We start from the raw sequence: 17,463 nt of genomic DNA on the forward strand, positions 1-17,463 counted from the left end.
ATCATTCAAAAAATAACGGATGGGATGAATACCTTTGGGATTATGAGTCTAAGAGATTCCAAAATTCAATCGGACGACGTTTGATGTCCACACGTCATTGACAAACATCTGCTTGTTCCTTTTTTCCAACTGTGTGTGATTGCTGTGACTGTTCAGTCTTAATGTTGAATGTATGTGACCGAGTATCACGTCGCTTCCAATGACCTGTTGTAGATGTGCGTCGAAGTGATCTCACTGTGTAGCCTGTTGCCAGGTCCACATCGCCGAGGAGCACTCAATTGGCTGTGGCTTTTGATGTCATTTATTGCTTTGAAGGGATCTGGGATCAGGTCTAAAGCAGTCTGCTCTTGTGCTTGAATTTTGATGTCAATGTGCTGTGATAGGAGTGCTGGTAGTTTATTGCGGCGAACTTCGTGAACAACATGAGGTCACAATCAAGTTCGAGATGATATTTCTGCGACAACCAATCCACTGCGCATCGTGAGTTGAATGTTGAAAGTTAATCGACACATTAAATGATTTCCTCAAACAAGTCGACGATGTCTAGATAAAATTATTCAACGAATTGCTCCTCATTGCGTGACCGATTGCTCTGTCAATAATATACACCCAATCTACCCTAAAACCCTCCATCAAACTGCTGCACCAAATCCGTGCCATTCTCCGAACAAGCAAACGCATCAACACAAACACCCCCACCGCAACAACTTCCTGTCAGGCACAAATACCCATCCCCACAATCCCCATCAGCTTCGCAGCTCCCCTTGTAATTCGTACACTCCGTCCACTCAAACGCAATCCCTACGCCTGCTGCACTCTTACCACAGACGCACCCTGTGCCGGGGATGATGGCGTCGCGGGGATACGAACACGTAGCGCCTTCTCCCTCTGCGACTGCGCTGTTGGGACAGCAGGCGATGCGTGATGAGTCTTGGACTGTGATGTTGTAGGGTTTTGTTGTCTCGGGGGCCCAGTTGAGGGTTGTTATGGCGGGTATCCTTGTTGCGCCAGCGATGAGGGTTAGGTTGAGGGGGATTTCGCCTTCGTGGAGGGATTGGCAGATGTCATTTTCAAAACTTCTGTGGGTGTTGTATACGTCGATGTAATCTTCCAACGCACCCTGTGAAGTCTCTGTGTTCTTGGTGAAGATTGCACCAAGAGCCTGCCAGAGTTGGGTGTACGCGATCACAGCGGCATCAGCCTCTTGCTTGGCTCTGTCGCTGGTCAGACCTTGATTGGCAAGGTCTTTGCGAAGCTGTTCAGGGTCAATGATGTCTTGTCCTGATTCTTCAAGCGTGGTGACGACAGTGGACAAGTCTGGACATGCACCGCCGAATGGATCTGTGCTGATGAAGTCGACGACCTTATTCTTGATAGCCGACTGACATCTCAATGATCCAGACTCAGATCCCGGGAACGTACACTCAAAGTCCCAGCGACCAGTTTCATCATCAACAGAGACATCTGCACAGACTGTGTCGCCTACAAGAAGCTGAGGATACTGCCTGACCGACCTGCCAACGGGGTTCCCGCATTGGTCATGCAGGTACAGAACCTGACTGAAGTCCAAGTCTTCGGCGCGCTTGCGTTTGAGTGCAGCACATTGTACACCCGCCAAGTCGGCAATCTGCTCGTACATATCATCAATCGCGATCGATATGTCGTACGTGCAGTTGCTCCCCGAGAAGTGAATCCCCTCAGCATCAAGCGTGACCAAATACCCGTTAGGATCAACGACCGAAAGCCTACCCCGATGAGAAATGTCAACATAGTAGATCCCGCCTTGTTCATCACGAACAGTGAGATACAGCGGATTAATGCCATCTTTCTCAAACTCAACAGACTCGATATACGGAGTGGGGATTGAGACGTTATCTTCTCGAAGTCTGGAGTTGTACAGTAACGCTCGACGAGTCGAATCACCGTCTGGGTTGGGGAGTGTGTAGCATGTTTCTTGCGAGATGGCTGCGGTGCGTGTAACATGGGTGAAGTTGGCGGCAGGGAACTCGGGGACGCCAGTTGTTGTTGCGTTACTACTTGGTGACGCGGAACCGTTGGAGGCACCAGACGTTGAAGTTGCAGCCGCAGGACTCGAGAAGGATGTAACGGTTTCAGTACTCCCAGGCCCAGAGCCCGTCGTCTCACGGCTCGGAACAGCACTTTCGCTAGTAACAGTGCTGGTAACCTCGGTTGAGACTGTTGGAAAGGGCAAAGTTGGGATTGCAGAGGCTGGTACACTGATGGTTGGGAGGGAGACAATGCCTGAAATGGACGATGTGATGTTCCACCCAACATCACCACTCTGAGAACTGGTAGAAGCTTCTGACTCCGTCGGAAGAGTCACAATTGAACCAGCCCCAGAGGAGCTGACAGTTGCAACAGAACCAGAGCCTTCAGATCCCCAAGTTGTTGTGTTCCAAACAGACACCAAAGTCTCACTTCGGGCCGACCCTGACGTTACTTGAGAAACGGTCGGCAAAGATGCACTTGGGAACGGAACCAGAGATGACGTTCCAACGTGCGATGCACTGATCGTCGGTACGGAGACATTGCCTCCAGGTGCAGAAGTGGTACCATTCCAGCTCGGAATTGCGCTGCTACTTGGCACTGAGGTTGTCTCAATCCTAGATTCAGTCGTGATCGACTCACTTGGCAGCGGCAGCGTCGGGAACGGCAGCGTCCCACCCCGACTTATACTGACTGACGGTATAGTGAAGTTGACCCCTGGTACAGTAGTACTGTTCCGATTTGGAAACTGATTACCGCTTGTCTCTGGGCCTGTAGTGAGAGAGTCGCTTGGGAAAGGCTGAGTTGGAAATGGGACAAAGGTTTGCGACGGGGATATACTGATGGTTGGTATTGTCACGTTGCCGCCAGATGGTAAAGCAGTGTTATTCCAGCTTGGAGAGATACTGCTGCCCGATGTTGCTTCGGCCGACGAGAATTGACTTGGTAGTGATATCGTCGGGAACGGTATGAAGGACTCGCTGGATATACTGACGGTTGGGACTGAGGTATTACCACCAGGAGGTAGAGACGTGGCGTTCCAGCTCGGAGAGACACTACTCCTGGATGCTGCTTCCTCCGAGGATGATGAACCTGGAAGTGATGCCGTCGGGAACGGGGAAAATGATCCGCTAGAGGTAATGGCAGTTGGTATCGAGGTATTGACACCTGAAGCAATAGAAGTGGTGTTCCAACTTGGAGACAAACTGCTCCCTGTTGTAGCCTCTACTGAGGATGAGAGACTCGGTAATGGCACAAACGAGCCACTCGATGTGCCTGCGGTTGGTACCGATACGTTACCACCTGATGGAAGGGAAGTGCTGTTCCAACTTGGGCCCAAGCTACTATCCGAAGTGATATCTGCCGAAGAGGGTTGCGCTGAAGTCGAAGCACTGATAGTCGGTAACGAGGTGTTACCACCAGGAGGAAGAGATGTACTGTTCCAGCTCGGACCGACACTGCTCTCTGAAGTGAACCCCCCTGAAGACGTTGGAAAAGGCACCAAGGTTCCGCTGGAAGCACTAGTCACCGGTACCGACGTATTTGCCCCAGGAGGAAGAGAAGTGCTATTCCAGCTGGGACCAAAGCTACTCTCCGAGCTTGCTTGGCTTGATAGCGATAATGTTGGAAACGGAACGAATGTGCCACTCGAGATACTAACTGTCGGTACAGAGCCATTCCCCCTCGACGTGGTACCATTCCAGCCTACACTCCCACTTGATGAACCACCAGAGCTTGTGGACACCGAGGCTGTTGGGAACGGTACGAACGTCCCACTGGAGATACTAATCGTGGGTACTGAGCCATTGCTCATCGAGACGGAGGTAGTTCCATTCCAGCTTGTCCCTGTTGTGCCACTAGACGAGGCCCTAGACGCTGTAGGGAAGGGCACGAAAGTTCTGCTGGAGATGCTGACTGTAGGAACTGAGCCATTGCCCCTCGAAGCAGACGTGGTGTTCCAACTTGGAGCCACACTCCCACTCGACGAGCTCTCAGAATTAGTGATGTCTGATCCTGTTGGAAGTGGCACGGAACTTCCACTTGAGAGACTGATAGTAGGAATCGAACTCTTCCCTGTTGGGTTTGAAGTCGTGTTCCAAGCTGGACCTACACTCCCACCAGTTGTCACAGAACCAGTGGTTAAAGACATACTTGGAACCGACACAGTAGGGATAGGCCCTGTCCCAGAAATACCGCCACTCGGGGCAGTAATACTCGAGTTCCACCCAGTCAAAGTCCCCGTCAGACGTGTCCCACTCTCCACAGGACTCGACGTCGAGTTACCGGGAATCGACGACGGTAGCGAATCGCTTGTAGCGCCAGATCTTGTCATCCCAGATGAATAGGTCGATGCTTGTGATGTTACATCCGTGAGACTTTGCGTGCCGTTGTCAGACTGAGAATGAGATGAAGTATGGCTCGAGAAGGATGCTGAGAAGGGACCTTGGGTATCTGCTGGTGACTCTGTGGTGGTGTTCCATGACGCTGCTGAATCTGATCTCGCGAAGCTCTCGCTGGCTGTTCCTGTAGTTGGACTGCTGCTGGTGTACGATGTCCTTGGAATATCCCCGGTCGTCTCTCGTGCTGTCGTCTCTCCACCAGACGCTGCAGTCTGATTCCACGACCCTTCAGTGGTCGAATACACTCCTTCAGTCGTCTCAGCATACGTCCCCGATCCAGGCTGTCCAACCGATGCCTCCGTCGAATCCGAATACCCCCTCGTCCTAGACTCCGCAGTGCTAGAATACGCACTAGTCACAATACACTCACACTGCAACTCATAAGCAATCATCCAAACTCATCACGAACCACTCACATATGAAGCTATCCTCGTCTGATTATACCTCACATATTCCACAGGCGTACTATATCCCGCACCGCAATGATTCCCCTCAAGAACACTAGAGCAAAACTTGCCATCATCTTGAATGAGCGATGAGTAAAGATCATCATGCGGACAAGCGATCGATTCGTTCCAGTTTGCAGGAAGAGCAGTGACCAAGTGAACGACGAGGGGGAGGAGCATCAACATGATGCGTCAACGAGTGTATAGCGATGAGCGAGAATAGCTTAAGCTTGGCTCGATTGTAGGCGTTACTTATAGGACGTACAGCAGCCATATCCCAATGTCGAGGCCGCCCACGTATAATCTGCCGAGACACAACATCGTGACGTGCAAGACACGCATACAGAGCCGAGAAAGACCGGCACTTGGTGCGTGGTACGGCATCGACGGCGGCGTGATCGAAGGGGCGGGTGTCTGCAGGGGTTCGCTTGGGGATCCTTAATGTCCCAGGTCTTCAGGTCTAGACGCGCTCGGTGACACGGGAGTTAGTTCCTGGATCGTGGGACGCGAGTGTGATACAAGGGGAGGACGGGGTTCAGGTTGAGTCTTTCTCACGGTGTATTGGGAGATGGCAAAGGGAGGATGAGTGAGAGTGACGTGGCATGTGAATGTTAGCTGGACACAACGTGATCGGATGAGGTTCTGTATCGGTGAGTCGAGGAGAGGTCAAAGATGAAGGATATCAGTAAACACCAAACATTGGATATATCATAAATCTAGCCTCCATATCATTAAAATAACCGCCAAAGCCATATCCATAGTCATCATCATCGTCATATACAAGCCCTCTCACCCCTTACCGAAAGGGCAGTATCGTCGTATTACCCCCAACCTGCGTGCGCTGCTGCGACGAGTGTCCCGGCGGTCTCGCGATGTAGTCCTTGTTCTCAATAGTGACACTCTTGGTCATATGATTGACCTTGTACACGCCCACCAACCGCGCCGCAAGCTCAAACATGTTGTTGCGCAGCGAGATGACGATGAACTGGGCGTTCTTGGTACGCTCCTTGATGTAGTTTGCGACGATCGAGACCTGCGCTGAGTGTTAGCATGGGGGTTCAATCAGAATTGATAACAATTCGCATGTGGAATGCCCACGCGAGTGTGGTCGAATTGTAGCCGAGTGTCTTGGGTTAGGGTAGTACTCACGTTTCTGAAATCCAGCGCAGCATCGATCTCGTCCATGACATACAGAGGGGTGGGCTTGTAATGGTGCAGAGCGAAGACGAGAGCCAGACTGCTGAGTGTCTTTTCACCACCGGAAAGATTGCTGATGTTCTTCCAGCTCTTCTTGGGGGGCATGACGCTGAAGAGAATACCTTCGCTGAAGGGATCTAAGCTGTCGACAAGCTCGAGCTCTGCGTTGCCGCCCATGGTGATCATCTGATACATTTCCTTCAGGCGGAGGGAAATGGCGCTGAAACCTTCCATGAAACCTTCCAAACGTAGACGGCGTAGGTCGTCGCATCGCTTCTTGGCAGAATCCCGCTGTTCAATGGCAGTTTGGAGATCAGAGGCACGAGCAGCGTGCTCTTCCACTCGTCTTCGGTATTCAGCGAGGACACCGAGATCGACGTTGACATTTTGAGTCTTTTCCTCAAGAGCTGCAATCTCGCCCTTGAGTGTCCTCTCATTCATGTCGGCGAGCTCGTCGGGTGTGTATCTCGGAAGCTCGTTTGGCTGCCCATTGACAGATTCCTCCTCATCCTCATCCTCTTCTTGGTCCTCTTGTTCTTCCTCTTCTTGGGGAGCGTCGGTCATGTCCACATCATCCTGAGGAGCATCGTCCATGTCGACGTCATCATCGTCATCCGTCTGAGGCTTGGGTTGCGGCTTGGGTCTCTTGGAGCGGCTGCCCGATGAGCCTCCCGTAAGGTCGTCAATGTTCTGCAGAACAATCTTCGACAGCTTATCGTCCCAGTGGCGAAGTCGTGCTTGGTTCTCAAGAAGAGCCTTTTGGTTCTCCTCAAGCTTGTTGCGCATCTCAATCTCAACCGCTCTTGTCTCGTTGAGCTCAGCCGTCTTCTCGTCAAGCTCGCTCTTGAGCCCCTTAAGCACCTTCTTCTTAGCGGCCAATCCTTCTTCAGCCTCCTCAACTTGTGCCTGAAGCTCTTCAGCTCTCTCGCCCTGGTTGTTGATGTCGTTCTCAAGCTTCTCAAGATCCCGAGTAGCAGCCTCAAGCTCTTTGGACGATTTCGCATGATCCTTCGCCAGCTTGATCTTCTGCTTCTCCGCCTTGACCTTGCGGACCTCAGCATTAGAGATTTCCTCGTTGTTGGAGGAGATCTCCTCTTTGATAGAGTCGACCTTGGCCCTTTGCGCACGAAGCTTCTCACCACCAACTTCCATGATCTTGTCTTGCAGAGCCTTGATCTCATCCTCCACGCTGGATGTCTCTTCGTGAAGTCTTTCAGTCTCCTTGTTGAGCTTTGCGATCTCCTTCTGCAGAGCAGCGATGCGACTGTTGTCGGAGGCCGAGGGCTGGTGCTCCTTGCTGACTTCCTTCATGCGTCGTTGCATGTCGGCGATGTTTCGCTCGGCGCTCTGGATCTCAAGATTAATCTTCTGCATCTTGGTTTCTAGCTGAGGAATCAGCTCGCCCAACTCCCTGAGTCGTGTCTCGCACTCGCGTTGATAATCTTGGAAATCTTTGAACTGCTGCTCCCAGCCATCGCGATCACTCTCAAACTTGGCGACCTGCTCCTTGCTGACGTCCGAGACGAGCTTAGAAGACATGAGACCTCTCTTGACAGTTGAGCCACCACCAGACATGGTACCAGACTTATCAATGAGCTCACCATCGAGAGTGACAACTCGCCATCGCTTGGCGCCATATGCGATTCTGTTCGCCTGGGCGAGGTCGGCAGCGACAAGAGTATCTTGCATGGCATGGTAGAAAGCAGCTCGGAACTTGTCTTCCTTGGCAGTGACGAGATCAAACAATCGGGGAGCGTTCTCGGGTGTCTGGATGGGCGACATGTCTCGAACTCTCAGCTTGTCCAAACAGATAAAGTTACCGCGTCCAACGTTGTTCTTTCGCAGATACTCGATGCACTGCTGACCAGCCTCGACAGTCTCAGTGACAAAGTTGTCGAGGGCACCACAAGCTGTTGAGATTGCGACATCGTACTTCTGATCAATCGTACCAAGGTTACCGAGACGTCCATGGAAGCCATCGATTCGACCAGACTCCTTCATGCGCATCAAGGCAGCGAGCACGTTACCCCGCGCCTGTGTGTTAGACAAGCTTGAGCGAGCCTCGTCAGCCTTTTGGCGCGCATTCGAGATCTTGGAGCGAATCTTGGGCTCCTGCTCAGACAGGACCTTGAGCTCTGACTTCATTTTCTCTGCCTCCTCCAGAAGCTTAGTCCTCTCGGTCTGGCAGGACTTGAGCTCGGCGCGCTTGGCAGTCTTGCCCTCCTCAATCGAAGCGATTTTGGTCTCAAGGTCTTGAAGAGCGACAGCGCCGGCATTGGCCTTTTCTTGAAGGATGTTGAGCTCACTCTCAGCGACAGCGACAGCGGACTGCTTCTGGTTGATCTTCTCATTCCAAGGTTCAAGAGACTTCTGCTTGGCGGCAATCTGATCAGAGAAAGCTTGTGTCTTGCCCTTGAGACTCTCTCTAATTCGAGTAAGCTCAGCCTCTGCAGTCTGGATCTGTTCCTCCAGCTCTGCGATCTCCTGAGTGCGGTTCTCGATCTCCTCTCCACACTGCTCGATGGTCTCGTCGGCTTCGGCGGAGTTCGTTTCGGCGTTGGCGATAGATTTCTCAAGCTTCTTACGCTTGTCGTCCAAGAACTTTCGCTTCTCGTCGAACTTGACACGCTCCTGCTCAAACTTGGCCATCTCCTTGACCAAAGCTTGTGTTGACTTCTCTTGTGCTTCAAACTCCTTGGCACCCTTGGCGTAGTCCTTCTCGAGGCTCTTGATGATCTGTTCGCCTCCATGGTGCTTCTCCAGCTCGGCGTCTAATTGAGCTTGCATCTGGCTGATGGCCTCCTCTGTAACAGCAATATTCTCATTGCACTTGTGAATAAACAATTGGTAGAGAGCAGATTGCTTCATCGCCAGCTCGTTCTCGTCGCGAATATAGGCGATCGCCTTGTCCTTCTTGTCTTCAAGGCTGTTCTTTTCCTTCTCGACGTGCTGAACGCGACCGCTCTTTTCCATGCAGACATCATTGAGGGTCTCTACCTCGGTGGCGGATTCTTCGATGGGCGCCTTGTACTTGGACGTACCGATAATGTCCTCGAGATATTCGAGGAGACCGTCTTCGTGTTCATTGCCAGCCTTGGCCTTCATCTGAGCAATGGACTCGACCTCACCTTGGAGAATTAGGAATCGTTTGTGGTCAAGATCAACGCCCCGATCGCGAAGAAGAGTGGTGACTGTTGTAAAGTTGGATTCTTTGCCATTGATGTAATATTTGCTAGAGTTGTTCTTGAAGGCTTTTCGGGAAATGATGAGCTCGGAGTTAGGGATAACCTCATGGCCGCCACCGGGCTTGGAAAGTTAGTCCAAGGTCGCAAAAGAACAAGGATTTCTTACCTGATCCATGACCTCCTGGAAGTAGACGGCGACCTCGCAATGATCCAAATTCGGGAACTTTGCTGAGTTGTGAATGAGAGCAGAGATCTTGCCCTGTCGCATCTTGCTAGCTCGGAAACCGAAGACGAACAGCAGAGAGTCAATAACATTTGACTTTCCGGAACCGTTGGGACCGACAACGGATGAGAATGAAGCATGGAAAGGGCCAACTTCTTGTCGGCCAGCGTAACTCTTGAAGTTGTTGAGTGTAAGATGCGTCAGAACAATTCGAGACTTGGGCGTTGTGTCTTCAACAACAGGGACAGCTAATGTCCGTGACTTGAGCACAATATCCATTGGCTTCTCCATAATGGTATCCATAGGTTTGATCGGCTTGATAGTTGCCTGTGTATTGTCGACAACAGAAGTATTCACACTAGAATCAGTGATATCGGCCAGTGCAGAAGCTTCCTGGGAAGCTGTCGGTGAATCTGGCTTCGGTGTAGGAGGGGCCAGGTCAGGAACTGAAGAGATGGATGACCTTGCCGTGCTCTTGCGCTTGCGCGGCGACGCAATCTTTGCAGGAGAACTCGCCTCTGCCTTTAGTGTCGTATCAGCATCCAGAAGTTCGCTGGGCTCCGCCGAAGCAGCTGGAGTCGGCGCTTTTCTAGGACGCCCTCTCGCCTTCGGTGCAGCAGCAGGCGCAGGCGCAGGAGTCGTCGATTTGCGTGACCGAGTCTGTCTTCGGGGCGCCGGCTTCTCAGGTTCAAAGTCCTCCTCCTCATCCTGGACTCTAGAGCGGTTGGAAACATCGTCTTCGTCGTCAGAATCGATAATGGCGGTGCGCCTTGTTGCGCGCCTTGGTCGAACAGGGGAAGACATTGTGAAGGAATAACTCTCGTCACAGACAAGAGAAAAATGCGAAGGAGTGTATGCAAACAATGAATAGTACAAATAAGCGACAGCTTGGGTCGGTGTAACCAATGTCGACTGGGTTGTTGTGTCGAGGGAAGCTGTACAAATTAGATTGGTTGCGCCCCGCGTTGGTTTGTTTAGAAATGTCCAAATCGGTCGTGTAAACAATACGTACCAGCACAGGCCGCGGGGCGGCTTCCATCACGTGATCTCGCGACGGAGCCTTGATTGCCCGTTTCGCGATAGCTTTGAAGCTCTTGACGAGCTATCAAAACATTGGTTTGTGTTACGACAACAGTCCAGTATCCCGTTACCGAAATGCTTGACTACACCAACCTGCACGAGGTCTTCGCGGAGGGTCTTGCGAACCCGTATGATCGCGAGACCCAGCGAGACATTGAACACTCGCGCAAGGAATTTGAGGGCGCTCTGTTCATTGATCGAGTCTTAAGGGCTGTGGGCATAACAAAGGGTATGTTTGTCTCACGAACTGATTTCGACGTGCTAACTCGCGATTGCAGCCAAGATCTACCCTCCCAAGACCGATAATGCGTTGAAGCAACTGCATCAGCAAATCTGCGAATCCACCATGTCTCTGCAGCACAAGTTCTCGATCTTCTATTACATCCTCCTCGATTTCGACCTAACAGCGGGCCGCGAGAGCGCTTCTGATGCATTTGTGGATGCGTCTGGTATGCCCAAGAAATATCAGATCTTCATGAAGGGCTTGTGGTATCTGGATCGCCAGGAATACTCGGTATGCATAGCATTTGCGATTCCCAAAACAGAGACTAACAAAGCTTGACAGCGAGCGCTCGAGTACGTTTCGCATCCCTCTCTAATTCCCGACTTTGCCGACAACATTATGACCGTGCTCATCCAGTCTGCTCAGGATGGCGATTACAGCATTGCGCTGTCATACTTTTACACCGTGCAGCCCAAATTGAAGACCTCAGCTGCTCTCGAGCTTCTCTTCGGTGCAATGGCGAAAACCAACATCTCGGAAGCGCTGTTCTACTCCCGAACCCAATCTCCCCATACTCGCGAGTTGCTCTTCCGTCAATTGATTGCCTCTGTATTGGACAGTCCACACGACGAGCTTTCCGAGCGCGCCAGCCAACTTACCTTTTTGCCCTTTGACAAATCTGAGGAGACTTGGTTCGAGGAGTATCTTCTTCACGGCAATGGAAAGACGCATAAGAAGGCAAAGGACACGCTTGTCATGCGCAAGATTGCGTGCGATCAGTTCTCCGATGTGGCCAAGATCCGACATGGCGGGCAATGGTCTGGAATTCTGGAGGGAATCAAGGGTGGAATTAATGGACATGCTGAATAGAGAGCTATTGACATTGGTGTCATGTTCTTGACGGTCATGCATAGCGTAGGCGTTTACTTGGTCATTTCAGTCATTTTAGAACGTTCGAGACTTGGTATAATGATGAGTTCAACCTCAGCCTGATATGCTCCCAGTGAGAACATGGATGTGATGACCTGAAACGTGCATTATTCCCCATCATATGAACGTTTTCAAAAGATAGATTTGCAAGCTTAGCTATTTTCTGAATTGATGTCTCTCGCGCTCGAGAACGGGAGCTTGAGGGTTCAAATACCTAGCTGGTGGAAACCCCTGCATGAGTTTGGGGACTGCCATTGCAAGTGTTAGAATAAAGCAAAGAGGTTTGTATGACCATCTTTGACAGTCTTGAAATTGGTGTAACGAAAAGCCCATGTCTGTCTTTGCTTCTTCGACTTCTTCTGTCCTCTGCCATCAGAACTCCGCGTCTCGGAGAATAATGTCTTGGGCCATTCACTAACAAATTTCCCGGGTCCAGAGCCTATACCGAAGATGGGGCTGAACATCGAGGCGCCACCACCGGGGATGAGCCGGGTTTACGGCTATATCCAATGAAAACGAAGAAGAAGCAGATCCTCCTCAGGGTCTCGACTGTGGAACTAGATAAGCTCAGTGGAACTCATTGACCTTGAGCTGATCCAAGGAGCATCTCGTCCGTCTCCAGAACATGGTCTTTCAATAGTTGGATCCTTGAAGTTCCAACGTTGGTAAGCAGACAGAGACTCGGGATCCCACCTTCAAAGTTCAACGGCACGCGTCATCCCGAAAAAGTTCCCCGAGACATTTGAGTTTACAAGTTCTGCAACGGTCCAATTTTTACCACCATAGCTTAAATTTTCTCAGTCAAACTTTTCTCAATGATTACAAACTCATTGTCTACCGAGTGACCAACCGGTCGGCAGCCTCGGAATATGCAAGTTTATATTAAAAGAACTCTAGCGGATTTGCAGCCCTGGATGTTAAAGGTCCGAATAGCTTCCTTGGCTTTATCTCAAAGCTTACAGATCCATAATTCGAGATAAGCTACAGCAAGGGCCGAGACCCCTATCACCAGCCATGCATGACCCTTCTTTTTACAGGATGATTATCAAATGCATGATGCTGATTGAAATGCAGGCACGCACGTGAATGTATGTATCCCACACCATGTTGTTGTGTTCACTGAGACGTCGAGATGAACTACGCCCGAATAGGTAGGTTGTTTGAAGCCTCTTGGAACCCATGGAAGCCGAGCTGAAGACGAGGCAACAGGCGATCAATGCGTGACATTCTGGTTCCATGACAGCGCCAGAAGCGGCAGCTCACAGTCAGCACGAGGCGCCATTAACCAGGGTAGAACAATGCCTCACAGTTGAGCATTCAATTGCCGCGGTGGTGAAGAGTTTTTCGCCACTGGGATCGTCATATTGATTCTCCAAAAACAAGAGTCAAAATGGAGATCGTCTTATTGAGCACCTGACTTTGTCTAATCACAACGCTTGTCGCTCTGTTTTCAGTGGAGTTCAAAAATGGGCCGAGTTTCTCAACCTCCCCAGACCCAACGTCGATATCATCATGAGCATCAGTCTCCCCGTGGGGGGCGCCAGGGGCGTTGATAGCGCGGTTTTCTCGTCTCTTGCCCCCCCTTACAAAATGGTTTCAAGCCTAACTAACCGTTGGATCCATGGTCCGGTTTTTTGCATGAGTCGGTGTCTGGGGAAAATGCTTAACCAAGCTGGTGGTCTGCCTTTTTTTGCCCCATCGACTCTTTAATACTTCCCCATTTCTCTCTTCTTGATCTGGTTCCCGCTTCTCAATCGTTGTTGTTTTTTGCGGGGGACTCCATTCTGTTACCTCAGGAATACTACCGACGATGCATCATGAGGGATGATACCCCCAATATCATTGCTTCGGCCGCCATAACTCTTCCTCTTGCGACCTTGGCTCTTATTGCTCGACTTATTGCGAGGAAGATCACGAAGGCTGGATATGGCATTGATGATGCTCTGGCCGTTGTTGGCTGGGTATGTTAAACTCTTAAATGGACTTGAAGTGTTCTGACATGGTTCAAGTTGGGCTCATTGGCCTTGTTGACGAATGGAATGATATGGATCAAGGATGGACTGGGAAAGCCAATGGAGGTTGGACTTACAGACGACTTTACGTTTCACGATAAAAACCGACTGGCCTGGATACATATGTGGACGACGAGCTTCACTTACACCTTTGCCATTGCCTTCTCGAAATTCGCCATCCTCGCTTTCTACTGGCGTCTCTTCCAATTCTCCGATATCCGAATCCCCATTCAAGTCCTGTCATGCATCACAGTGGCATGGTTTCTGCTGCGACTCTTTATGGTGTGTTTGCAATGTCTACCACTCACAGCCTTGTGGGATGGAGACCAAGCAACGCGGGATGCAAAATGCCATATCCGCGAATCGACGTTCTTCTTCTCGACGGTTCTGACGCACGTTTTGATCGACTGCGCTATTCTCATTCTGCCCGCTATTGAAGTTGGAAAGCTTCATTTACCCAGGGGTCAGAAGGTTGCTGTCATTGCGCTGTTTGCGTTTGGTGCAATGACCTGTTTGGCCTCCATTTTCGTCCTCATTGAGTCATTCAAGTTCAAGTCGGATTCAAAGGAGATGACGCTACAAATGGGACAGCACTACGCTTGGTCAATCGCCGAGTGCAACTTTGCCGTAATTGCTGGTATGTCCACGTTGAATACCACCATTATGACATGTATTGACTTTTCACAGCTTGTCTCCCCATGCTTCGACCAGTCGCCCGCAAGATCCTCCCAGGCTCATTCCTCACCTCCAACAGCGGCGGTCAATCCACCCAAATCAGCGCCCCCTTCAGCGCACCATTCAGTAACGGCATCCGCCTCACCAGTGTATCCAAGACGCGATCTGGCGAAAATGACGGCGGAAGCTCAACACACGAACTATCCAACAACCCACCAGATCTATACGACATAGGCGAATGGCCACACGGCACACAAACCACGATATCCAGCCCCTTTAGAAAATATACATCTGCGAAGGACTATGAGAGCAGCGAGACGGGGATCCGTGTTGACGAAGAGACGGCCGTTGCTGTACAACGGCGTGATGATCGTGCATGAAACAGGGCGGCGACCCTCGGCGTTTTGGATATGATATCAGCGAGGCTGAGTTCTTTTTTCACCTTAAGATACCACTGGATAAATACCAACTGAACCTTAATTACCAAGCAAAACGTCCATTGTGTCGTATGCTATGTCATCTGTGTGTCGCTTTATGCGCGGTCGAATTTGGGTTCTGCACCAGCACAATGGTGTCGGCCCGCCAGCCTCAAGCTTGTTACCATTCCATTTGCATTCGCTTGCACGGAATTATCCAGGCTTCAGGCCATGGGCGCTGGGCAGTTAAATATCACGAGTTTGGATGTTCGTGCCTGAGGCATAATATGGCGTGGAGTCGTTATGCCGAACATTGCCGCAGCTATTGCTCCACAAAGTACGGAGCCCATCGTCCAAAATGAGGAATTATGTGATTCGCGAACCCATTCTGACCGTGAGCTTTCGGCGTTGCAGTTGTTAAGCCGATGAAACGATTCAAGTTGACCGATTTTAAATAACTCCTCTAAATGACTAGCAGAGCTGCTCGTGATGTTATTCACGTTCTTGGGTGTCGGGTTTCAATGTCCGGCGACCGTCCGGGTGTTTCCGTCTGTCCCACGGGAGGGAAGTTTACGGAGAGAGCCACTCACCGAGCTATCAAGGGAGGCAAGGAAACTTAGGACCTCTATCCTAAGTGATAAAAATAATTAGGTAAATTTAGGACGATTCAAAGAGCCTTTAGAGCAGTTTATTTTAGCATTCTGCTTCAATACCAGTAGTTTTCTTGCTCTCGACAACCACAGCTGTCGTAGTTTAAGGTGAGTGCTTGTAAGTTGCTGATGTCGAATTCAACCTCACCTGTGTGACGTATTGCAAAACATTCAATTTGGCTTTAATACTTGCGATTCAACAACGCAACACGAAGTCAGAAAGCATTTGAGCATTTTATTATTACAGTTTAAGTTATAAATCCAGTAAATATTGATCCATACCCTTTTGCCCGTATAAGCATCTCCAAAAAGGTACTGCAAGTCCGTGCGATACCTTCAAAGCTCGGCCCGCTTAATTCAGAACTTGTTTTCCTTTCCCCACGATCCCATCATTCCCCATCCCTTCCACCTTCAATCCCGCCCACACCCTCACAATGGCTTCATTCATGCGCATGAAGGCCGCAACAGGCCTCTCCGGCCTATCACGCGTCGCCATCTCCCGCGCCAGCCTCACACACAGCGCCATCCTCTGCCAGCGCGACCCCCAACGACGACTCTTCAGCAACTCCAGCATCTTCAATGGCTCGTACATCGTCTCCGTGCCGCCCATGGCAGAGTCCATCACCGAAGGAACATTAGCTAGCTTGCCCAAGAAGATTGGCGAGGCGGTTGAGCAGGATGAGGAGATTGCTAGTATTGAGACGGACAAGATTGATGTTCTCGTCAATGCTAGCGAGCCCGGTGCTATTGCTGAGTACTTTGCTGAGGAGGGCGATACCGTTGTTGTCGGACAGGACCTTGCGCGTATCGTGACGGGCGAGGATGCTGGGTCTGCTAAGAAGAGCGAGGGCGAGGAATCAAAACCTAAGGAGGAGCCTAAGAAGGAAGAGTCAAAGCCTGCTGAGCAACCCAAGCCCGAGGAGAAGCAAGCTGCTCCTGCTGAAGCTCCCAAGGCTTCAAAACCCGCTGAATCGAAGCCCGCGCCCAAGGAGTCTAAGCCCAGCCCTCCCGTCCAAGGATCATCAAGCGGTCCCTCCCGCGGCGAGCGAGTCGTAAGTCCGCTCAAACCATAGCAACGTTGTCCCAAGCTCACAACCTTGTAGGAGAAAATGACACGCATGCGCAAGACCATCGCCGCCCGCCTCAAGCAGTCCCAAAACACCTGCGCATCCCTAACAACCATCCAAGAAGTCGACATGACCAACATCATCGCCTGGCGCGCCAAGTACAAGGAAGAAGTCGCTGAGGAGCACGGCGTTCGTCTGGGTTACATGGGAGCTTTCACAAAAGCTACTACACTGGCTGCTCAAAAGGTTCCCCAGATCAACGCTATGATCGACACGGAGAAGGAGATCATCACGTATCGCGATTATGTTGATGTGAGCATTGCTGTTTCGGCGCCTAAGGGCTTGGTTACGCCTGTGTTGAGAAATACACATGAGTTGAGCATTGTTGAGTTGGAGAGGGAGGTTGCTTCCGCTGCTAAGAAGGTATGTTTATGATGGTTTGTGATGCTGAGGACGGTGCTAATGGGTACAGGCTCGTGATGGCAAGCTTACTATGGAGGACATGGAGGGCGGAAGCTTCTCCATCAGCAACCCCGGTATCTTCGGCTCCATGTTCGGAACTCCCGTTATCAACTACCCCCAGGCCGCCGTATTCAACATGAACGGCATCCGTCAAGAAGTCGTCGCCATCAAGGGCGAGGCCGTCATCCGACCTGTAAGTTCACCCCTCTTCAATCCATCATCCAGTGCTAACCTTTCGCAGATGATGTACATCAGCTTGACCTACGACCACCGCCTCATCGATGGCAGAGAGGCCGTCACTTTCTTGAACACCGTTAAGAAGTACATTGAGGATCCTTCGCGCATGCTCCTCGTTTAAAAGTTGTTGTGTTAGAGTAGAGAGTTCATTTGTATGCTAAAGCGATTGGGTTTGGATGTAGGAATGAACATTGTTCTGCATGGCTGGCGCTTTTGTAGAGTTGGACTAATGCAGATGCTTACTACGTCGCTTG

At 50.9% G+C, this 17,463-nt stretch overlaps 5 protein-coding genes; 3 read left to right on the plus strand and 2 right to left on the minus strand.

Moving 5' to 3' along the window:
• Positions 1-619: 619 nt before the first annotated feature.
• FFUJ_08246 (uncharacterized protein) lies at positions 620-5,038 on the minus strand (the record flags this gene model as incomplete). XM_023581075.1 has 3 exons in its annotated part: positions 620-3,137; positions 3,267-4,777; positions 4,823-5,038. The coding sequence occupies 3 exons, from the start codon at positions 5,036-5,038 to the stop codon at positions 620-622; spliced, it is 4,245 nt and encodes a 1,414-aa protein (XP_023433740.1).
• Positions 5,039-5,648: 610 nt separating this feature from the next.
• FFUJ_08245 (probable SMC4-Stable Maintenance of Chromosomes) lies at positions 5,649-10,261 on the minus strand (the record flags this gene model as incomplete). XM_023581076.1 has 3 exons in its annotated part: positions 5,649-5,885; positions 6,002-9,355; positions 9,401-10,261. 3 exons carry the CDS (start codon positions 10,259-10,261, stop codon positions 5,649-5,651), a joined length of 4,452 nt encoding a protein of 1,483 aa, XP_023433741.1.
• Positions 10,262-10,612: 351 nt separating this feature from the next.
• FFUJ_08244 (uncharacterized protein) lies at positions 10,613-11,630 on the plus strand (the record flags this gene model as incomplete). XM_023581077.1 has 3 exons in its annotated part: positions 10,613-10,766; positions 10,816-11,051; positions 11,103-11,630. The coding sequence occupies 3 exons, from the start codon at positions 10,613-10,615 to the stop codon at positions 11,628-11,630; spliced, it is 918 nt and encodes a 305-aa protein (XP_023433742.1).
• A 1,877-nt stretch (positions 11,631-13,507) lies between these two features.
• Positions 13,508-14,757, plus strand: FFUJ_08243 (related to integral membrane protein; the record flags this gene model as incomplete). XM_023581078.1 has 3 exons in its annotated part: positions 13,508-13,651; positions 13,700-14,339; positions 14,390-14,757. 3 exons carry the CDS (start codon positions 13,508-13,510, stop codon positions 14,755-14,757), a joined length of 1,152 nt encoding a protein of 383 aa, XP_023433743.1.
• Positions 14,758-15,877: 1,120 nt separating this feature from the next.
• Positions 15,878-17,330, plus strand: FFUJ_08242 (probable KGD2-2-oxoglutarate dehydrogenase complex E2 component; the record flags this gene model as incomplete). XM_023581079.1 has 4 exons in its annotated part: positions 15,878-16,495; positions 16,547-16,933; positions 16,983-17,165; positions 17,214-17,330. 4 exons carry the CDS (start codon positions 15,878-15,880, stop codon positions 17,328-17,330), a joined length of 1,305 nt encoding a protein of 434 aa, XP_023433744.1.
• Positions 17,331-17,463: the final 133 nt, after the last annotated feature.

The sequence above is a fragment of the Fusarium fujikuroi genome, chromosome FFUJ_chr07 (genome assembly GCF_900079805.1).
Source record: "Fusarium fujikuroi IMI 58289 draft genome, chromosome FFUJ_chr07".
NCBI classification, from domain to species: domain Eukaryota; kingdom Fungi; phylum Ascomycota; class Sordariomycetes; order Hypocreales; family Nectriaceae; genus Fusarium; species Fusarium fujikuroi.